Source organism: Seriola aureovittata, chromosome 17 (assembly GCF_021018895.1).
Source record: "Seriola aureovittata isolate HTS-2021-v1 ecotype China chromosome 17, ASM2101889v1, whole genome shotgun sequence".
Lineage (NCBI taxonomy): Eukaryota > Metazoa > Chordata > Actinopteri > Carangiformes > Carangidae > Seriola > Seriola aureovittata.
The window spans coordinates 22,734,029-22,756,489 of NC_079380.1; the positions used below are offsets into that span (position 1 = coordinate 22,734,029).

At 40.4% G+C, this 22,461-nt stretch overlaps 3 protein-coding genes across 5 annotated transcripts in view; 2 read left to right on the forward strand and 1 right to left on the reverse strand.

Annotated features, from left to right (window-relative positions):
• Positions 1–7,755: 7,755 nt before the first annotated feature.
• LOC130184524 (interferon-induced very large GTPase 1-like) lies at positions 7,756–12,662 on the forward strand. 2 transcript variants are annotated; one of them, XM_056400474.1, is made up of 2 exons: positions 7,756–8,060; positions 8,103–12,662. In XM_056400474.1, exons 1-2 carry the CDS (start codon positions 7,788–7,790, stop codon positions 12,642–12,644), a joined length of 4,815 nt encoding a protein of 1,604 aa, XP_056256449.1. In that variant the 5' UTR covers positions 7,756–7,787; the 3' UTR covers positions 12,645–12,662. The 2 variants fall into 2 exon arrangements, with proteins under 2 accessions (XP_056256449.1, XP_056256448.1); XM_056400473.1 differs by having other exon boundaries at positions 7,756–8,000; positions 8,061–12,662.
• A 2,272-nt stretch (positions 12,663–14,934) lies between these two features.
• Positions 14,935–18,129, reverse strand: LOC130185297 (galectin-2-like). Of its 2 annotated transcripts, none has more exons than XM_056401679.1 (5): positions 17,993–18,129; positions 16,141–16,222; positions 15,871–15,950; positions 15,463–15,634; positions 14,935–15,267 (listed from the first exon to the last, which is right to left on the reverse strand). In XM_056401679.1, the coding sequence occupies exons 2-5, from the start codon at positions 16,147–16,149 to the stop codon at positions 15,121–15,123; spliced, it is 408 nt and encodes a 135-aa protein (XP_056257654.1). In that variant the 5' UTR covers positions 16,150–16,222; positions 17,993–18,129; the 3' UTR covers positions 14,935–15,120. The 2 variants fall into 2 exon arrangements, with proteins under 2 accessions (XP_056257654.1, XP_056257655.1); XM_056401680.1 differs by lacking the exon at positions 17,993–18,129 and adding an exon at positions 17,556–17,576.
• A 520-nt stretch (positions 18,130–18,649) lies between these two features.
• Positions 18,650–22,461, forward strand: part of pick1 (protein interacting with prkca 1) — a 6,418-nt gene continuing 2,606 nt past the window's right edge. Inside the window, exons 1-11 of the mRNA XM_056402550.1 lie at positions 18,650–18,807; positions 19,392–19,465; positions 19,699–19,810; positions 19,927–20,055; positions 20,788–20,854; positions 20,974–21,063; positions 21,160–21,213; positions 21,617–21,679; positions 21,799–21,932; positions 22,240–22,332; positions 22,443–22,461. The exon at positions 22,443–22,461 is cut by the window's right edge and continues 32 nt beyond it. Coding sequence (XP_056258525.1) covers positions 19,425–19,465; positions 19,699–19,810; positions 19,927–20,055; positions 20,788–20,854; positions 20,974–21,063; positions 21,160–21,213; positions 21,617–21,679; positions 21,799–21,932; positions 22,240–22,332; positions 22,443–22,461 — 802 coding nt within the window. The 5' untranslated portion in view covers positions 18,650–18,807; positions 19,392–19,424. The remainder of the gene's footprint in view (positions 18,808–19,391; positions 19,466–19,698; positions 19,811–19,926; positions 20,056–20,787; positions 20,855–20,973; positions 21,064–21,159; positions 21,214–21,616; positions 21,680–21,798; positions 21,933–22,239; positions 22,333–22,442) is intronic.

Sequence of the window (22,461 nt, forward strand, 5' to 3'; positions counted from 1 at the left end):
CTAACTCTCCTCTCCTTTCAGGTAACTTCCTCCTTTCCCTTGTGTGTTTCCCACTGGTCTGATTGTCTGCCCCACCCTGATTGTTTCCACCTGTTCCCCATTACCTTGTGTGTGTATATAGTCTGTGTTTCCCTTTGTCCTGTGCCAGTTTGTCTTGTCATGTCAGAGAACCATGCCAGCCATGTTATCCCAAGTCAGGTTTTGAATTCTGTGTTATGTTTTTTGCCATGGTCTTGCTTTACATTATTTTGATACTTAGTCTTTGCCTGTGTCTTGAATCTTTGTTGGTTTTCCTCAAAAGAGTTTTTTTTTTTTGTTCTACAGTTTTTCCTCTCTGTGAGTGATTTTTATTTGGGTACTTTGAATATATATTCCTCGGTAAGAGTGATTTTTCTTTGCTACTTTGTTATTAAAATATTGATAATTTGTACTTTGTCTTGGAGTATTGCATTTGGGTTCAAGTCCTGGTTCAGTTGTGATAACGTTGTCTGCACATAGGTGTCACGCTTCTGTTCTCTGACTGATCCTTTTTCTATCCCAGTTTCCCAGCATGTATGTTTTCAGTCACAGATGACATCAAATTCAGGCATTTTAACTTGTCATAGCATAAACTATACAATTTATATCCTTTATAAAACACTGTCACATTTGAACCAAATCTGATCTATTTTAACCTAAATATCTTTTCATCATCAACACAGTGCAATAACAACAGCTGTTCTTCACAGACAGCTGGATCAGAACATCTAATGTGGCATCCACATTTAAACAGGATCCAGTTTAAGGAGTTTATTTCCACAGTTCAGGAAGTTCACTGGTTCTTGGTTGTCTTTGTTCTCCTGGTTTGGAGGAAAGGGCTTGCATACAGATGGGTGGGGTTATAACTGAGTGTGGTTAATGGGGTGATAGATAGGTATTAGACTTGTGATTTAATTTTACATGAGAGTTAGAATGAAGTCAGATACATTACTGTCCAAATGAACGTCATTCCTAAGTGTTCTAAACTGTCTGAAGAACAACTGTTGCATTACTTGCCATAAGAAAATAAGACTTACCAAAATAAAATACAAACGATTTGTGTCTTTATTGCTGTCACTTTTATTTGAAGACAATATATATCAAAATCAATATCAAAAACCTAAAATACTTCCAATCAAATTAACATCAATGTATAATTGCTTCAAGATGGACGACACTGTATTTGTTTCTTTCCTTTAAGTCTAATCATCACAGTATGAGGCTGCACGGTGGTTCAGTGGTTAGTGGTTAGCGCTGTCGCCTCACAGCAAGAAGGTTCCGGGTTCGAGTCCCGGCTTGGATGCGGGATCCTTCTTCGTGGAGTTTGCATGTACTCCGGCTTCCTCCCACAGTCCAAAGACATGCAAATGGCGACTAGGCTAATTGGATACTAGATTGACCATAGGTGTGACCGTGAGTGTGAATGGATGTATGTCTCTATGTATTTGCCCTGCGATGGACTGGGGACCTGTCTCGCCTGAAAAGATACTGGGATAGGCTCCAGTGACCCTACTAGAGGATAAGCGGAAGAAAATGGATGGATGGCTCACAGAATAAGCAACTAGTTTTAGTTTCACTTTCTCAGATCGTCACGCCTCTCACATCACATCTGATTTGTTCAGAGCAGGTGGGGGGAGGGGTTTGTGAGGGGCTGACCAAGAATCAAATCCTCTGATCAGTATATAAAGCCTAGTAACAACAGTTAGGATTCATAATAAGACGGGTTCATCTACACAGATCAGACTGAGCTGAGAAAACACGAAACAAAGGTGAGTTTGTACGTTTCTATAATGTGTTTGTGTAAATATGTAAAAATCAGTGTATGTACAGTTTTTATAACAGACATTGACTCTTTAAACTCAAACCTCAGTTTCTTACTGTGATATTTGTTCTTTAAATCATGACTGCTCTGTGTGGAAGAGGTTTTATTGTGAACGCTTGCTGTGCAGAGACACGTTTATTTTATCTTGACGTCAGATTTGATCTTTTTTCATGAGTTGAACTCACAGCTGAAATCTGGCATGCTCACATTTTGTACACTATTCATCTCTACTTGTTTAAATCACAGATACTGTACACGTGATTCATAAATATGCTAATTACAGTATAAGACAAAACACAGATGAAAGTTATACTTCTTGAAGTATGATCGTGTAAACTATGGTCAAGTCAGCCATCATTCACATTTCCGTGGTCAAACCAGTTGTTCCTGGATTTCGAGTGTGTGATTTATCGAACATTTACAGTAGTCGCACTGACATAGTTCTAGGAAGCTGCTGGAAATGACTTTTAAATACAATCTCATATGTAAAAATAAGACTTTCACATGAATTACTCCCGGAAATGACCTGTAGGAAGATCAAATCAAAATCGGCCACTTGAAATACTGGTTTGACCACGGAAACACACATGACGGCTGGCTTGACCTCAGGTATGAAGGGGGAATGTCAAATATTTTCTACTTTCTGCTCTCTTCTTTTTCTACTTTCACTTTTGATGTTGAACAGTTTGTCTATGTGATATTTGGTTTTCACAAGGAGGAATTGTGCAAGATCTTCAAGGTGTTCACCAAAATATTTTATTTTAGACGTTGTACTTTATATTTTCCTGATCAAATCATTTTCTGAATTGGTTTGAACATAACATGCACTTTCCAGTGATAGTTAATTATCACATTTGTCTGAATGGCTCTGTCTTATGAACATAAAGATGAGCAGCTGATGAGATGGAGGTGGAGAACCATGATAACACAGCAGCAGCAGGAGGAGGAGGAGGAGGGTCTGTAATATCATCTGTGACAGATGACAAAGGTAATTTGAAAATTTGACAATATAAACATTAATAAATTAAGAATTGTTGACAAACCACATATTGTTTTTATGCTGATCCTGTTCAATCTGTTTTTTCTCACATGACCTGTCAGTAGATGAGCTCGAGGAAAGTTCAGCTAAAACCAAGGTAAAGATCAGTCACCATCATACAGCTGTATTTATTCTCACAGTATCCCCTTTTTTTTCTAAGTCACATCAGCATTTACCACAAGAGAATCCTTCCCTAAATCTGAAATTATAAAACTTTTCATAACACACACAGTGTCCACACTGTCAAAACATCAGACCTTTTAAATTGTTTTATCCTGACAAAACTTTAACAAAGAAAGCTTTTTATTACATTACATTTTATTTACATTATCCACCAGCAGACATGCACACCTTCACATTAATGTGATGACAGTTTAACACGCTGGTCTCACGTCTGAATAACCACCTTGGTCACTTTATTGTGAAAGTTACAACAGGAATCTTACTGGGTCAAACCTGGAAACATTTCAGTGGCTGCAGAATGATGCACTTTTCTTAGTTTTGATTTCCTGATGAAAACACTTTAATCTCAGTGGCTCTAACCTGGAGAACTAATCGTTACATGAAATCAATTATTTTCTCAGTCTGATTCAGTGACTGAACCTGGTGAAGCTGAACATCCAGAGAAGAAAGATACAACCAAACACCTCGACCACAAATCCCACCAAGAAGAAAAGACGGATTCCTCAGTGTTTCATCAAAGTCAAAAAGGTGAGATCTTAATATTGTTGATCACATAGGGCCCTGTAATGCCCTGTTCAGACCTGGTATTAACATCTGTCTCAGGTGAACCAATCACCAGTGGACAGCTCTTAGTTAAGGTGTGAACTCACCCAAGAGGATGCATTTGGCCTTTGATCACTCAGACCACATTCAGAGATGGTCTGGACCACATGTGTTCAAATTCTTTCAGCAATGTTAACGCAAATGTGTCCTGGGCCACATTGAAGGACCGCCTACTGCACTGATATCACCCATTATGACAAATTGAAAAAATTTTACTCTTTAAAATAGCTGAAGCCTTTTGTCAGAGCTGCTGATTAGCTAAACTGTCTTTCACTCTCTCTTGCGTTTTGCTCAGACATATCCTACAATTTAAATAGTGTTATTCAATAGATAAACCAACTAAATAGTGAAAGTTCAACAGTTACCAAAGAACGTTTCCTTGATTTTTGTATTGCATATCGGCAAAATTCAAATTCAAACAATATTATCTCTATTTGATGGTGAGTACATATGTCTTATTGAATAATGAACATTGTAAATATACTGTATATATATTTTTACGTTAACATAATTTTTTACAAATAGATTTTATTTAACCTGAGTTAACTGACCAGAAACTATTACTCTTAAATTTGATCCTGCAATCTGCTTGTTATTATATTACCCTGCAGTAGATCAGCCGCAGAAAACAGCAGCTACAGGAGATCAGCCAGAGGAGAGAGCAGCTACAGTAGATCAGCCGGAGGAGAAAGAAGTTTCAGTAGATCAGCCGGAGGATAAAGAAGCTTCAGTAGATCAGCCGGAGGATAAAGAAGCTTCAGTAGATCAGCCGGATGAAACAGCAGCTTCAGAAGATCAGCCGGAGGAGAGAGTAGCTACAGATCAGCCGGAGGAGAGAGCAGCTACAGTAGATCAGCCAGACGAAAGAGCAGCTACAGAAGATCAGCCGGACGAAAGAGCAGCTACAGAAGATCAGCCGGAGGAGAGAGCAGCTTCAGTAGATCAGCCGGAGGAGAAAGAAGTTTCAGTAGATCAGCCGGAGGATAAAGAAACTACAGAAGATCAGCCGGAGGAGAGAGCAGCTACAGTAGATCAGCCGGACGAAAGAGCAGCTACAGTAGATCAGCCAGAGGAGAGAGCAGCTACAGTAGATCACCTAGAGGAGAGAGCAGCTACAGAAGATCACCTGGAGGAGAGAGCAGCTACAGTAGATCACCTAGAGGAGAGAGCAGCTACAGAAGATCAGCCGGAGGAGAAAGAAGTTTCAGTAGATCAGCCGGAGGAGAGAGCAGCTACAGTAGATCACCTGGAGGAGAGAGCAGCTGCAGTAGATCACCTGGAGGAGAGAGCAGCTACAGATCAGCCGGACAAAAGAGCAGCTACAGAAGATCAGCCGGAGGAGAGAGCAGCTACAAATCAGCCGGATGAAAGAACAGCTACAGTAGATCAGCTGGAGGAGAGAGCAGCTACAGTAGATCAGCTGGAGGAGAGAGCAGCTACAAATCAGCCGGATGAAAGAGCAGCTACAGTAGATCAGCTGGAGGAGAGAGCAGCTACAAATCAGCCGGATGAAAGAGCAGCTACAGTAGATCAGCTGGAGGAGAGAGCAGCTACAGTAGATCACCTGGAGGAGAGAGCAGCTACAGTAGATCACCTAGAGGAGAGAGCAGCTACAAATCAGCCGGATGAAAGAGCAGCTACAGTAGATCAGCTGGAGGAGAGAGCAGCTACAGTAGATCACCTGGAGGAGAGAGCAGCTACAGTAGATCACCTGGAGGAGAGAACAGCTACAGAAGATCAGCTGGAGGAGAGAGCAGCTACAGAAAATCAGCTGGAGGAGAGAGCAGCTACAGATCAGCCAGAGGAGAGAGCAGCTACAGAAGATCAGCTAGAGGAGAGAGCAGCTACAGATCAGCTGGAGGAAAGAGAAGCTACTTTAGATCAGCCATACAAGATGATACCTTCAGTAGATCAGCTGGTGGAGAGAGAAGCTACTGATCAGCCGGACGAAAGAGAAGCTACAGAAGATCAGCCGGAGGAGAGAGAAGCTACAGTAGATCACCTGGAGGAGAGAGCAGCTACAAAAGATCAGCCAGAGGAGAGAGCAGCTACAGATCAGCCGGAGGAGAGAGCAGCTTCAGTAGATCAACCGGAGGAGAGAGCAGCTACAGATCAGCCGGATGAAAGAGCAGCTACAGAAGATCAGCTGGAGGAGAGAGAAGCTACAGATCAGCTGGAGGAGAGAGAAGCTACTTTAGATCAGCCAGACAAGATGATACCTTCAGTAGATCAGCTGGTGGAGAGAGAAGCTACTGATCAGCCGGACGAAAGAGCAGCTACAGAAGATCAGCTGGAGGAGAGAGCAGCTACAGTAGATCACCTAGAGGAGAGAGCAGCTACAGAAGATCAGCTGGAGGAGAGAGCAGCTACAGAAGATCACCTAGAGGAGAGAGCAGCTACAGAAGATCACCTGGAGGAGAGAGCAGCTACAAAAGATCAGCCAGAGGAGAGAGCAGCTACAGATCAGCCGGAGGAGAGAGCAGCTTCAGTAGATCAACCGGAGGAGAGAGCAGCTACAGATCAGCCGGATGAAAGAGCAGCTACAGAAGATCAGCCGGAGGAGAGAGCAGCTACAGTAGATCACCTGGAGGAGAGAGAAGCTACAGATCAGCTGGAGGAGAGAGAAGCTACTTTAGATCAGCCAGACAAGATGATACCTTCAGTAGATCAGCTGGTGGAGAGAGAAGCTACTGATCAGCCGGACGAAAGAGCAGCTACAGAAGATCAGCTGGAGGAGAGAGCAGCTACAGTAGATCACCTAGAGGAGAGAGCAGCTACAGAAGATCAGCTGGAGGAGAGAGCAGCTACAGAAGATCACCTAGAGGAGAGAGCAGCTACAGAAGATCAGCTGGAGGAGAGAGCAGCTACAAAAGATCAGCCAGAGGAGAGAGCAGCTACAAATCAGCCGGATGAAAGAGCAGCTACAGTAGATCACCTGGAGGAGAGAGCAGCTACAGTAGATCACCTGGAGGAGAGAGAAGCTACAGTAGATCAGCCGGAGGAGAGAGAAGCTACAGATCAGCTGGAGGAGAGAGAAGCTACTTTAGATCAGCCAGACAAGATAATACCTTCAGTAGATCAGCTGGTGGAGAGAGAAGCTACTGATCAGCCGGACGAAAGAGCAGCTACAGAAGATCAGCTGGAGGAGAGAGCAGCTACAGAAGATCAGCTGGAGGAGAGAGCAGCTACAGAAGATCAGCCGGAGGAGAGAGCAGCTATAGAAGATAGGTCGGACGAGATGACAGCTTCAGTAGATCAGCCAGAGGAGAGGACAGTTTTAGTAGATCAGCCGGACGAAAGAGCAGCTACAACACAGGTAAAGGTGAGATCTTTCGATTCTTTGTAGTCAATGTCTTACAGCAACATTTCTTTTTCAATGCTTCTTATTTTTTACAAGTTAAGGTGAAATTCTACATCGAACACGTGTAACCAAAGCTAAGGATTGGAGCTTTTGCCTTTTTACTTTAGACTTTGACAGTGTTTGACTCCACAGAGCTCCTGGTTTGACACTGGATGATTGAAGCTGAAGATACTTTTACTGAAGAGTTTACTTTCTTTTCCCTAAAATACAAACCTATTTTACAGCATTTAGTTTCTGCACATTGGTTCCCTTTTATTTTTGGTTTTGTTGTACTCTAAATAGTGTACAACTGTGTTCTTAATCTAAAGGGTTGTTACATATTTATTTTAAGATGAAATTAAATGACCTGTTTTCTCAGTGTGACTCAGTTAATGATGGAAAACACTCCAAGAAGAATGACAACACAACGAGAGGAGGAGAGTCTGAAATCAAGTCTGTTCCATCTGCAACATGTGAGAAAATCATTTTTTAATGAAAAAGATTATCTTACAATAATAGTCAAAACTGGAACTAATTACTAACTAACTTATCATTTACAGTGAACATTAGAAAACTATTGATTCAACTATGGCTCATTGTTGTCTTGCAGGCACCTCAGATGTGGATATGAGTGGAAAAGGTGATAAGGTCAGAAAATACAAATTTATTTCACAAAAACGTGAGGACTTTTTTCTTTATAACCATTTCTTTACATACAATAAATTTGTTCTATTTATACTTTACAGCAGTCAGTGAAGATTTCTGGAGAGAAAAATAGAAACATGGAGTATCAAAGAGAACTTGAAACGTTGCTTCACAGACTTCACCTTCAAGACAAACAGAAGTTGTCTCCAGCAGATTTTCTTAAAATAGTTCCACCAGTGAAACAGGACCATGAAACATCTGAGGAAGATCTAGCTCATACTTTTCTTCAGAGGTTGATGATGTTAGACTACAGAGCCAGATATATTCCTGTAAGACAAGACAGTGCTGAGGTGAGCCATTCAAATCCTGTTGCAGAGTCTGAAGCTGTTGACACAGAAGACAGTGATGAGGTGAGCCATTCAAATCCTGTTGCAGAGTCTGAAACTGTTGAGATAGATGACAGTGACTTTGATGCTCTTTTTAGCATCAACGTTGACTGTGATCAATCAGATCAGACTCATGTTCATCCGATGGACGTTCAAATGGCAGTATTTCACTGCTCAGACAGCTTCCTTAAGCAGAACATGATGACAAAGCTGTCACAGTGTCAGTACGCCTTACCTTTGCTTGTTCCTGACCCAGTCACACTGGATGTTGAGTGTCCTCTGTGGACATTCAGACAAATAAGAAAAACCTGGAAGATAACTCAAGTCAAAGGTGATTCAAACATTGTCACCATGAAGAGTTCACCCATCTGCAAAGCTGAGACACCCATGGTGTCATTTTTCCACCTGGGTTCACTGTCAGTGTCTAAATCTCAGCTGATGAACACTTTGATCAACGAGCGTCACAACACCTTCTTCCACAGAAACTGCCCAGGTAGCACCAGATCTCGCCTTTTGATGGATGGTGTGGCAGAGATTGCCTGGTACTGTCCTGCTGGAAAACCCAATGATGCTTTCACTGACTGCACTGCCTTCTGTAATCTTCATGGTGATGCTCTGTCGAATGAAAAACAGCGTACAATACTGACTGAAAAATCTTCAGTCAATGTTGTTCTGTTACCAACTCTGGAAAAAGGCGACAAAAGTTGGTCTGTTATCTCAGATCTTCTGAAGTCTCCAAAGCCTCTGATTTGTCTCATTACTGATAATGATTGTGGTGCAGTTCAGATAAAAAAGGGAAAATACAAAATGGGTCTAAAAGACAGAAGCCAGTCAGATGTTTCTAAAGAACTGAAAAGGATCATTAGAAAGATCTTGTCTGGATCACAAACGTCCTTCCAGCTTGAAACCATGGCCGAGGTCTCTGGGATCAGAGTGGATGAAGAAGGCACAGTCTGCCAAAAAGGAAAATCTGCTGCTATGAAAACAGTGAATTTACTTCAGGGGATGGAAGTTTCAGAAATCAAAGATAAATTCCTCCCTTGTCATGGCCGACTGTGGCATGAGTGGTGCAGAATAAAGAAAGAACTGTATCACCTCAAAGGAAACGTTGAGAAGGACAAAAGTGAAAAGGAACAGGAACTGATGAAAATACGAAAAGAACAATGTGATGCTTCCTGTAGTGAACTGGTGAAGTTGTTCATTGAAAGTCTCTCATCTTTGCCATCAACAGACAAAGAGTATTTCCTGAAATGGACTCAGATCTTAATAGACGCCCTCTCCACAGACAATCTCACGTCAATTCTCCAAAGCTATGATAAGAAGTGGTCTGAGGTCTTGGCTCTGAGGAAGAAACATGACAAATCTGATCTGTTAAAAAGAAAACAAACTGTGCTTGAACAAATATCAACAAAACTACAGTCAGCAACTTTTGGCTTGGAGCACATCTTTAGAGAAATGGGGCAGATCTATGAAGCCCATGAATCTCTGCAGAAACAAACAAAGAGGAGTCGGACTGACTGGTCTAAATACCCTGATCTGGCTGCAGAGCTGATGATATCAGGACACCCCATGGAGCTGATGGATGGTGATGCAGGTCATGTGCCTTTGACATGGATCTCTACTCTTTTAAAGGAAGTCATCAAGAGACTGGGTGACCAGAGAGTGTTTGTGTTGTCAGTTTTGGGCGTACAAAGCAGTGGAAAATCAACAATGCTGAATGCCATGTTTGGGGTGCAGTTTGCAGTGAGTGCTGGCAGATGCACTAAGGGTGCCTTCATGCAGCTGATCAAAGTGTCAGAGGAGATGAAGAGAGACTTTAAGTTTGACTATGTGCTGGTGGTGGACACTGAAGGACTGCGTGCTCTTGAATTAGCAGGTAACGCCGCTCTTAACCACGACAATGAAATGGCAACATTTGTTGTTGGTCTGGGAAACATGACATTGATCAACATCTTTGGAGAGAATCCAGCTGAGATGCAAGATGTTCTGCAGACTGTTGTTCAGGCTTTCATGAGGATGAAGAAAGTCAAACTTTCTCCAAGTTGTGTGTTTGTTCACCAGAATGTGACAGATATTGCAGCTGCACAGAAAAACATGGAGGGAAAGAGACGCCTGCAAGAAAAACTGGACCAGATGACCCAACTAGCTGCCAAAGAGGAGGTTTGTGATGCAGAGTGTTTCAGTGACATCATTGCATTTGATGTGCAAAAAGATGTGAAATACTTTGCCCAGCTTTGGGAGGGAAGTCCACCTATGGCTCCTCCAAATCCAGGTTATAGTGAGAGCATCCAAGAGCTGAAGAACTTCATCCTCTCTAAAGCTTCACAGTCTGCTGGGATTACTCTGTCACAGTTCAAAAGCAAGATTCACGACCTGTGGAATGCCCTGTTGAACGAAAACTTTGTTTTCAGTTTCAAAAACACTCTTGAAATTAAAGTGTACAGAAACCTTGAGGTTCAGTACAGGAACTGGACCTGGGCTCTGAGGAGCAACATGTTGACCATTGAAAACCAGCTTCATACCAGAATTGCAAATGGAGATCTTGAAAAGGTTGAGCTCAGTTATCTTTCTAAAGAAATGAGCCAAACATATGGAGAAATCCAAAAAGAAATGTCAAAGCACTTTGATGATGACAGAGACAAAGAAATGTTGGTTCAGTGGCGAGGCACATTTGAAAGCAAAATCAAGCAGTTTCATGAAGAACTGGTGAGAGGAGTGAAAAGAAAACTGGATGAAGTTATCCAGCAGAAGAAGGCTTGTAAAAAGCTTGATGATCAGAAGACAGAGTTTGAGAACAAGCTGCTACAGAAGAGCAAAGAGCTCGCTCATCAGTTAAAAGACAAGACACAAGATGAAGAGGAACTTAAACAGCAGTTTGACTCTGTTTGGAGAGACTGGGTGAGAGAACTAACTGCAGATACAAAACCTATTGAAGACATCAACTTGGAGGAAGATCAGTCAACTATCCTTCATGAGCTTGGTTTTGAATGGGCTCTTATTGATGAATCCAAAAACAGTGGCAGATACAAAAACATATCAGAGGCTGGTGATTACTCTCATTATGTGACACTCACCAAGTATCAGGAGCTTTGTGACGAAAGGCAACAGCCTCAAGAGAGGGAAAAGGACAAAAGAGAAAAGGGGAAACTCAGACAATTTGTTGACTTGGTTTCAGAAACAGGTACAAAAGTATTGAGTTACATTAAGGGGACTCTTCAGCATGAAGATCAACAACTGATCAGATCCCTGATTGATGATGTTGAAAAACAGTCACTTGATATAATCAAGAACAAACCTGTAGCTACAACAGGTTACAGTCCAACTTACTTGCAAGAAGTTGCCAAAAATGTCAAAGAGAAAGTGAAAGAATTTGAATCAGAGCGGAAATTTGCTCTGAAGAAGAAGTTTACAGTCGAACTCTTACTGTATGTGTTTGACAGAGCAGGGACTTGGCTTTCAGAGTCCCACGAGAAATTCAAAAAGAAGAATGATGCACATTCTCATTTAGAAAGCAAAAGGCATCAATATAACAAGATTTTCAGAAGCTTCTGTAAAGGAAACTCTTCTGCTGTTGTACTCTGTGAACTGATCTGTGGAAAATTGAAGGTTTCCACTGTTGAGGCTGTCTGTAACAAGACTGCCATTGATCTAGCTGGAGAGATGAGGTGCAGTTTCCCAGCATTCAATGAAAACAGACTGAACCTGGAGAAACATGTGTTGAAGTCACTGGCAGAGAAAGAGGACTTCAGTGGTTTCATCACCTACATCCGTCAAGCAAGGAAACATGTGGAGAGTTTTATAAAAGAGGAAGTAGAGAAATACATCTTCACATCACACAAAGATAAAGCTCGGGATATACTCAAGAAAAATGTTGAAGACATCAAGCAACATGTGAGTCAGGCTTTATTTACTGCAACAGAGAAAGTCAAAACCCAGAGAGGAGACACAGACATGTGGCTGGAGGAATTTACCAGTTCTCTGAGAGATGATCTGACATTTGATGCCGTTTGTCCTGAAAACTTCAGAGACATAAACAGTTTTGAGTTTCTTAAAGAAGAGATAGAGAAAGGACTTGAACCCATCATGAAGGAGATGAACAACCTCTCACTGAATAAGATGAATGAGTTCAGACAGAAGCCTGATCAAATCCTCATCGATCAGCTGTGCAAGTGCTGCTGGGTAACGTGTCCATTCTGTGCAGCTGTTTGCACCAACACCATGGAAGATCACAGTCCTGAAAAGCACAGTGTCCCTTTTCATCGCCCCTCTGGGATCAATGGATGGCACTATAGAGGCACAGTGGAACTGGAAGTTGATTTCTGCACAACAAATGTTGCAAGTGATGGAAAATTTTACCCCGATTCACATTCAGATAAGCTCATTCCATTTAAACAGTATCGAACTGCTGGACCAAGGTTTGCTGACTGGAGAATTACCCCTGATGAGTCCAAACTGACATACTGGAAATGGTTTGTGTGTCGATTTCAAAAACAACTGGAAGACCACTATGAATTAAAATTCCAGGACAGAGGAGAAATTCCCAGCGAGTGGAGAAAATACAGTAAAGAAGAAGCGATTAAAAGTCTGGATGAAATGTACAAACTGTGAGTCAACAACACAACTACTCAGCTGAAAATGATGACACTTGTTTTCATGTAACTATTCTTGAATCAAACTCCTATACAATACAGAAGAATAATAGGAATTTAGAGAATGAGAGAGGCATAAAAACTACAAAGTTTATAAGTGTGAATTTCTTGATAAGAAAAAAGTTCAAATGAACGTAAAGCAGAACACAATGTTTTTTTGTTTGTTTTTGAAGAGACAGAAATTATGAAAGTCATGCATGTATCAATATTAATGAATATTTTGAAGTTTTATTAAATGAAAATACATATGAATCTGAACTTCTGATGTTCAGTGATCATGGAAAGATGAGTGAGAAGATTGATGAGAGACGTGTTGTCAGATGATCGACTTTTTACAACAAAGAATGGAGGGTATATTTCTTTAACCTGTGTAATTCATTTCTAAAACTTAAATCTGAAAATCCTGTTAAACAAGTTTTCATTTATTAAACTAATCATTCAGAGACGACACAAAAACACCTTTTGAGTTTAACCTTTCATGTTATTAATGATTATAATAAAAATAACTACATCATATCTATTGAAACACCATGTTTTTTTTTACTGTTTCTCAAATGAAAAAGTTTTAATTTCCACCTTTGAGACCTGACAACTGTTTGTAGAAGACCCCACCTTTTGTATCTGATCCATGTTACCTAGTAAAGTCTTTTTCCTAACTGTTTCTATTTGATAACACTTGAAAGTCACCTTATGTTTATTTGACTTTGTCTCAACCTGATAAGAAAATCCCACATGGCTCTTAAGCTTTCTGCTTCATTGTCTGCACATAGGTGTCACGCTTCTGTTCTCTGACTGATCATTTTTCTATCCCAGTTTCCCAGCATGTATGTTTTCAGTCACAGATGACATCAAATGCAGGCAGCAGTTAAATCCAGTTACAGATTGTGACTTCTGATGTATTTGAAATGATTTCTAAAACCAGGTTTCACAGGGACTCTCAGTCGACTGTTCCTCTGTTTGTATGTGATCTGGTGCCTTGAAGGAGAACTGCCACAATTTAGTATTGCACCTCAGTTAAGTTTGGGGACTCACAAGAGAAAGACTTTTAAAAAGAGATGGTCAAAAGTAGAAGAGGCCAAGATGTCCTGCCTTTGTGTCTCTAGTTTGCATCAAGCTCCAAAACCACTGGATCCTACATTTCCTATACTGCAACTCAAGTGTCTGCTATTAAACCCCCTCTTGCCTTGTAGATGCCCACTTCTTTCAAACCCCACACCTCAAGCTGGACATTTCGGTTAGATGTAGTGTATTATAAGTTTGGATGAATGGGGTTTAAATATCTTTAGCATAGTTAGAAAAGCTACCGAAAACTAGCATTGGTTGTCGCTGTCTGACATCATTAAACTCGTAAGACCAGACCTTGCCTGTCACAACGGTTCACCAAAGTGCATTACTATATAAATTATTATTTTATGACTGTTCTGTTACTTCACTTCTGATAACGTTAAGTTGGGTCTTTATTATCTAAAAGTACTCACAGGAAAGGGTTGTACCGTCTACATTTACAGTAGCTTGACAAATTTAATCTGTTGCAGTTCTTCATTGTGACCACTGGATGGCGGTAAAACTCATGTACATATACGTCGAAAACATTACATGGGCTTTGTATTGCTTAAAACAAACGATGCATCCTTAAAAAAAAAATCCAAATGAATTCATTCATTTTCTCCATTGGATAAAACAAGGTTAATGTTTCTGACTGTGACCACTAGTAGAAAATAAAAATGACATTAGCCATCCCCAACAACAACTTCCGTTATATTACCGGAAGTGACCTATTAAAGTAAACAAGCATGCTGGTGAATACAGACATTCAGATAACTGCGACTAAAGGGATTTTTTTTTTTTTTTTTTTTAAATCATATTTTGCTTTTCATGCAGACGAAGGGGCATTTGTGTGAGAAACTGGTGCGACCACAAATAAAGGTAAATCGGGGCTTTTACGTTTTTGAACCTGCCAGTAAAGTGGAACCTGCAGTAGCTAGCAGCTAAGTAGCAATAATCTGCGAGTAATATTCTTGCTGTTATCTTCTGTCAAGTTATTTTCTCAAACTTTAGATACATGTATCTCCCTGCAGAGACATAATACAACTGTTTTTGCACAGGTAGAATATTCCTTGTGACAAATAAACTTAACTTCATGTGTAAAACTGGTGTAATGCCCCTTTTATTGGACTGTTGCTCTCTGTATGAAACCATATCTGAGGTTTGTGTCACTATTTGGGAGAAAATATATTTCAAAGACAGGATCTGGTTATCATTTATTACACTGACCCTCAGAGACAACAAAACAAGACCACATACTGAATATACCATATACTGAAGAGCTACATCTCTTAATGATTAATATTTCTTACAGTAACTGACCAAGACTCGGTCTCGTCTTGAACCAAACTGATGACCACAGTCTGCATGTGTTACAGCAGCTGTAACTTTTAGCAGATTTTGAAGGAAGTCAGTTTGAAGTCCCCTGTGACTCTGATGTAGCTGATGACGTCCATGCCAACACGGTTAGGAAACTGGACTTCCTGTCCATCAGGAAGCTCCACCTCAAACACGTCTCCCGCCAGCTTGAGTACAATCTAAAACAGAAATTAATTTTTTAATAGAAACACTCTGAAACATATGAAACTAAAACTATCCACATGGCAGGGTAAGTGAACAAATACATTTTTTCTTCAAGCCATAAGCCTTTCAAAAATTTCCTCACCAAACTTTTTTACAGCACTTTTCATTAAGTAAATGCATCTTATCTTCCTTCAGTTCGACTCCCTCACCTTGACGTCTGCGCCTCTCTGTAAGGGGTTGTGTATTTCCCGTTTCTCGTCACCCCAACAACCATCAGTCTTTGAGTTGCACACGAGCACAGCTCCATCTGTGTCATCATGGAAACGAGGGTTAAAGTGCAGCGCCAGGTCGTCTGCATCAGAGCCGAGGTCGATCTGGAATCTGAGTTTATACAAGAAATGTATTGTAAACACCCAGGTGTTTGCAGAGCTCAGAACGCCACACAGGCATGTAACACTGGACATGTAATACAGACTATTGATAGAAGTGCATGTTTACAGATTATTTATTTTTTACTACAGCGACAAACCCGAGTGTATCTGCATAGATATTATTGTATTATTTTATTCAGTGAAGAGGGTAATATTAAACAAGTATAATGTGTTTGGTGAGCTTACCTCTCAGCATCGTGCAGAATTACTCCCTTTAGTTTCAGCTGATCTCCAGCTCGCAGATCCACATTCTTCAGTTCAAGTTGCTGAGAAACACACGTGTGTAGTTCAGGGTTTCAAACAATTTCATGAGCAGATGAAAGATTATTGGTTGTCATTATGGTAGCAGACTTGGGAACAATCAAATATTGATATTTATCAGCTGTTTTATTCAGCAAATAATCAATTCCAGGGTGCAGAACAGTGAAATAAAAGCAGCAGCAGATTTAAACTTACCAGGCTCATTTTTGGTGAAGAGTCCTGGAGCTAATGGAAGGTGTAGGACGATGGTGTTGGTACAGAGACACCGTCTTCTGTCCTGGAAGACAAAATGTAAGTGGTGTGGTTGTAAAGTCTTTATTTATAATATAAAGTACAAAAGATACAGTGATCAGTCATCATCATCATCACAATGAAGTAGCCTATTCAATGTAGATGCCCTGCTCTGTTTAATCATTGCTGTTGAACTCATTTTGCAAATGAGATGAACTGTCTTCTTGATCATTGAACAAGAGAAACAGCTGCTGCAGAGCCAGTGTGAGGTGATGATCAAACCTGATTTAGATTGAGAGCCACTGCGTAGATTGAGGAGTCTTAAATTTACACTGGAGAGAAACAACTACCAGAGTATACTGTGCCTGTGGTATTCAACCAGTCTGATATTTACAGGATTGATTTGTGCACTTGAAAATAAAAAAAAATGAAAGATATACATGGTTATTATTTGTTTTTAGACTATTGGTCTTCATCACGATCATGCTAGATGTCTCTTGAATAATGATTTGTATTTATTCATTTATTTATTCATTTTATTAGAATATGACACTGTGTTCTTCTGTCTCTTCAATCTGACCTGAACTTGATTTTTATTTAATGAATTTGAAAGTAAATCCTTCATGTCTTCATCTGCCATCATTTACTAATTTATCCATTCACTTACAGTGTGTGTGCTCAATGTCACCACAGTAACTGCCTGATATAAAAGGAAAGACCTTGCAACAGCATTTTTAGAGGACCTAATTTATTCTTTGCTATTTATACAATAAAAAAATAAGGCTCTGTTCAGTTTACCTTTTCTGTTAATCAGGACATGATCAACTAAGAATAACTCTGTGTGGAGACTGATGGACCATACTGAGACAGTTGGAGGTTGTTATTTGTTAATAGTCACATTCAAGGACTACAACATCTGTCAATCAAAACTTAAATTATTATAAAAAAATATATTAAATTTTTAAAAATTTTAAACACCAGGCTTGTAAGTAAGAATGAAACGGATATTATTATTATTACTGAATATCTGCACTGATACTGCTGTCTTCAACGTTTTACTGCCCTCCGGTGGTAAGAGTGTGGAACTGCAACAAATAGAATTAGTCAATATCCGTCAGTGCAGGCACAAGAGCACACACTTCCGGTAAAGTAAAGTTACGGGAAAGAAACTGAAGCAAGTATGGAGAAAATAACATAAATGACCATGGAATAATGTCGTTAATTAAAAATTTAAACTTCCGTCAACCCCTACAGAACGAGGTGTCGAAGTGAGAGTTACGTGGCGCTGCTATAGTACTAGCAACTTTCTCTATTGTGGTGATGCCGATTAGCATGCTAAGTGGGCTAATGGGCATCTTTCATCAATCTCGCAAGATTACCAAAAAGCTTTTGACTCCCTCCATCGTCACTTGAATCCCGCCTTGCCCGTCCTATATCCGTAATAGATTAAGGGAGATTCTGTTGGATTGTGGCTTTAGTTTGGTCACTCTATTTTGAGAGTAAGAACCGGAAGTATTAGTATGTGGTCATATCTACAATTACGGCAACTTTACTACCTGATTAAATATGTTGCAATTCTACCTTGTAACCACTGGCGGGCGGTAAACATTGATGATTCTAATGACTTCATGTCTTCATGCAAGGTGGATATGTCGGTTAAATGTAGTGTATCGTACGTTTGTGTCGATGTGAATGGGGTGTAAATAACTTTAGCATCATTAGAAGAGGCTACCGAAAACTAGCATTGGTTGCCACTATCTGACACGACTGTCGTCAAGCATGTAAATAATTTTATCTTTTAAGAACTAAAACGAACCTGCAGTTGTCGATAAATTCCCAGTCCCGTGAGGGTCTCCCGCATGTACTGACAATAGGTAGATGGAGACGATGGACCACTTGAGAATAGCTTCGGTTTAGTAACTTTATTGTGAAAGGATTTACCGGATGCAGGAGTGTGCTGTCATCACTGCATGCACTATCTACCGCTCTCCAGTGGCGTAAGTGTGAAATTGCGACACATTAAACTCATAAAACCAGACCGTCGTTACGGTTCACCAAAGTACATTTTACTATATATATATATATATATTACTTTTTTATTATTATTACTATATATTTGTTCTGTTACTTCACTTCTGATAACGTTAGGTTGGGCCTTTATTATTTAAAAGTACTTACCGGAAAGGGCTGTACGGTCTACATTTACAGTAGCTTGACGAATTTAATCCGTTGCAGTTCCTCGTAGTGACCACTGGAGGGCGGTAAAACCCCATGTTTAAATACGTTGAAGACCGTTTTTGGATTACATTACATGGGCTTTGTGTCGGTTAAAAATTATGTTTCACTACAGACAGTCATTTTGAATTTATTCATTATCCCCATTTGATAAAGCAAGGTTAGTGTTTCTGACTCTGACCACTCGTAGACATTAAAAATGACACTAGCCGTCCTCAACAACAACTTCCGCTATGTAGCCGGAAGTGACTGAATAAAGTAAACAGAGGAGCTGTCAGTGGATGCAGACATCCAGATAGCTACAACTAAAGCGAGCAAATTTTTAAAAAGATATTTCTGCTTTTTATGCACACGAAGGGGCATTTGTATGAGGAACTGGTGCGACTTCTAATAAAGGTAAATCGTTAACGTTTCTGAACCTCCCGGTAAAATTGAACCCTGCAGTAGCCTACAATAGCTAACAGCTAGCTAATTAGCAAGTGTTAGCGAGCAATTTTCATGCCATTAGCTTCCGTCGCTTAAATGAAATATCACCGTAGTTTTTTTGTTTTTGCTTTCTTTTTTTTTTACCGCAGAGGTCGATGAGTTTAGTTTAAGTGCTACTCTTATTTAGACTCATTTCACTGGCTATCCCCAGGTAGTTAGCATGCGCTGATCGCTGCCAGCTGTTTGTTCACCTGCTGCAGCAGCTGGCGTCTCCTCCTCAGTCTGTGGGATCCGGCTGCGAGTCAGTGTCGCTGTCCTGAGGAGGCTCTCCTGCCAGAATGACCAGCTTTATTTTCATCACTTTTCCATTTGATAAATAGGACATTTCTCACCAGACTGTTTTTTACTTTAAGTTTCTGTTTATATCAGTGGTAGCTCGTGCTCAGATTGTCTCAGCACTACCTGAATATTTGTGTCTTCATCATATCGATCCTCAGGTGCAGTCACAAAAAGATTAGTGTTATTATATTCTATATTATTATATTCACTCACAGGTTTTCCTGGGACAGGAGTGACACTGTCCTGAGATGTTCACAGACATGGACTATGAACTGGAGGAGGACAAGCTGTGAGTCACAATTATGTTTTCCATTTTTTATGATCTGGGTCAGTCATTTAAGTAATTCAGCGGGTTTAACTGTGGGAACTTTTAAATCTTCCATTCATACATGGGTCCACATCACTATCATTACAGAGCTAACTGTATATTGAGCATCTAAGAGTTTTATACAGTAAAGCTGTCCGAACACACAGTCAGTTAAATGCTGCAGATCTCAGAGTATCATCTTCCCTCCTCCACAGGGGGATACCAACGGTACCTGGAACCGTGTGTCTGAAGAAAGATGCTAATAACCTTATTGGCATCAGCATTGGTGGTGGGGCACAGTACTGCCCTTGTCTCTACATTGTCCAGGTATGTACAGTAGGTTATAACCATGTTTTGAAATCTGTGACAGAACAGTTCTATCATGTTTCAATCTACAAAAAGTCATTGGTACCTTTTGAAAAGTGGTCTCTGTTGTCCCACAGGTCTTTGATAACACCCCAGCAGCTCTGGAGGGGACGCTGGCAGCAGGCGATGAAATCACAGGCGTGAACGGGAAACCGGTGAAGGGAAAGACTAAAGTAGAGGTGGCCAAGATGATTCAAGCTGTCCAGGTACACAAGCTCTGAGGATGGAATCACAGTCCATAGTTACTGACAGTCCTGAACAACACCAGGATATGATCAGATGGATTATTATTTACTTCATCCACCATTCTGTGGATGGAGACACAGTCCAGACTCAGATTAAACCAATTAAAAAAACAATTAAACTACATAACAAGCACCTTTTAATGAATAAAAAAAATGAAATTACTACATGTGAACATGAATAGAAACATGTCCACTTATTAAAACATTACTCACATTTTTGTGTCCCGCTGTGGATTAATCAGTGAATAGTCCCAACACTTTACTAGTTTCAGGTGCAAACCTTCCACTGGACTGTGGAGAAGAGGGACTTCACTGTCCTGACGAGCTGAGCTAAAGCGCTCAGGACAATAGCCCGTAGCGTTCGGCGTAACGTCACCGATGTAGAGTGGCTGTGTTGATTTTGGCATCTATTGTTCACACCCTGAAAAATTCCATGACTTCCTGCATGGTGGATTAAAGAGAGGGTCCAGTGTGGGAATTAAAGGATTAGATTGTGTTGCTGTGAATTTCACCCCTGGCCCCATGAAGCAGGAAAAGTTTGCACATTAACAACTTTACCACTTGTGATAGGATAACACATTGTATTTTAATTGTTTTTATAAGAGTAAATGAATGGATGATATGTTGTTGTTTTTTCTAATGATGATCTTTTAAATATATCCTGTTTATTTGTTGTTGTTGTTGTGACATCAGGGAGAAGCAACGATCCACTACAACAAACTGCAGGCAGACCCAAAACAGGGGAAGTCTCTGGATATAGGTATCTCCTGCATCAGACACGAACACACACTCACGTTTTGATCCGATATTTGTCCATATTACTTTCTGTGGATCATGTGTTGCTTCTTCTGCGTTAAACACACATTTTGTTTGTGTTAGTGCTGAAAAAGGTCAAACATCGGCTGGTAGAGAACATGAGCTCAGGCACAGCAGACGCTCTGGGACTCAGCAGAGCTATTCTCTGCAACGGTGAGATTATTATCGCCATCATCATTAGGAGTTTATTAGTTTATTGTTGAAGATGGAAATGAAGCTCTTCTCATGTAAATTCATGTTGCTTTCCAGATGGACTCGTTAAAAGACTGGAAGAGCTGGAGAAAACAGCAGAGCTCTACAAAGGTGAAGAACAATCGAATCACAAAACTGCCATTCAGTAACTATTGTAGTTTTTATTTCTAATTGAACAAAAGCAAAAATAACCAGAAGACAAAACAATAAATAAAATAAGAATAAGAAAAATCAATACAGTTCCTCCATATATTCTCAATATTTGCTGCTTAGCCTTTAATACGTAGGAAAATCCTTTCTAATGGAAGGTTTGATCACTTCTGTCTTATCCGCTGAGTCGTTCTCAGTCTGTGAATGTTTTATCAGTGAAATGGATTTTTTGGGCATAAAGCAAACTGAGATCTATAAATGCTCCTTCACTTTTCTCTCTCTGGATGTAACCCCAGCAGAAAGAGTTTAGTGATGTTTTAATGTGACAGTGTGGAGGATCACCTGTGGTCGTCTGTGTCTGCAGGGCTGATGGAACACACCAAGCGGCTGCTCAGAGCGTTCTTCGAGCTTTCTCAGACTCACAGAGGTGAGTTCTGCTGATGTGATGAAACAAAGTGTCGCTGAATTGTTTGCACCTTTTTTCGTTGGAGAAAGAGAAGAAGACAGTAAAGATGATCTGGTGTTTGGTAACGTGCTCCTTTTCAGCGTTCGGGGATGTTTTCTCCGTCATCGGGGTTCGGGAGCCTCAGGCTGCAGCCAGCGAGGCGTTTGTGAAGTTTGCCGACGCTCACCGCAACATCGAGAAATATGGTATTCAGCTACTAAAGACCATCAAACCCGTGAGTACAGTTTAAAACGTTTTTATATTGTAAACGACTAGAAAAAGCTTTTTCACCTTTTACTCTTAATGTGCTTCCATCCTCTTCTCTGCTTTGGCTTCGTGTTCAGTTGTATTTCATTTAACAGAAAAGTTTTTAATGTTACTCTCTTTGTTTACGTCACATGAATATTGTGTCTTGTGCGAAACGAGTCTGTTGTTGTTTTTAAATGTGACCCTGATCTGTGCGGTGCAGTATTTCGCTTCCATGTAAGATCAAATGCAAATTATGGTGGTGACAAATAAATGACCGACCTCATATCGTGCAGATGCTCCATGACCTGAACACGTATCTTCACAAAGCCATACCAGACACAAAGCTCACCATCCGCAAGTACCTGGATGTGAAGTTCGAGTATCTGGTAAATCCACAGCTCTTCTTCTTCTGCTTCAGTATCCGACTCAGTATGATGCTGTAACGCCTGTCAGGCAGCACAATGATGGAATGAATGACCTCCTTTGTGTCTTTCAGTCATACTGCCTGAAGGTGA

What these genes read in the sequence shown, in the direction of transcription:
- LOC130184524 (XM_056400474.1), top strand. Translation starts at nt 7,788, where the DNA reads ATGGAGTATCAAAGAGAACTTGAAACGTTGCTTCACAGACTTCACCTT. An exon ending in ACACAGAAGACAGTGATGAG is followed by an intron (nt 8,061 to 8,102) that starts GTGAGCCATTCA and finishes GAAACTGTTGAG; the next exon opens with ATAGATGACAGTGACTTTGA.
- LOC130185297 (XM_056401679.1), bottom strand. An exon ending in ATTCTGCACGATGCTGAGAG is followed by an intron (nt 15,635 to 15,870) that starts GTAAGCTCACCA and finishes GTATAAACTCAG; the next exon opens with ATTCCAGATCGACCTCGGCT. An exon ending in AGAGAGGCGCAGACGTCAAG is followed by an intron (nt 15,268 to 15,462) that starts GTGAGGGAGTCG and finishes TTTCTGTTTTAG; the next exon opens with ATTGTACTCAAGCTGGCGGG.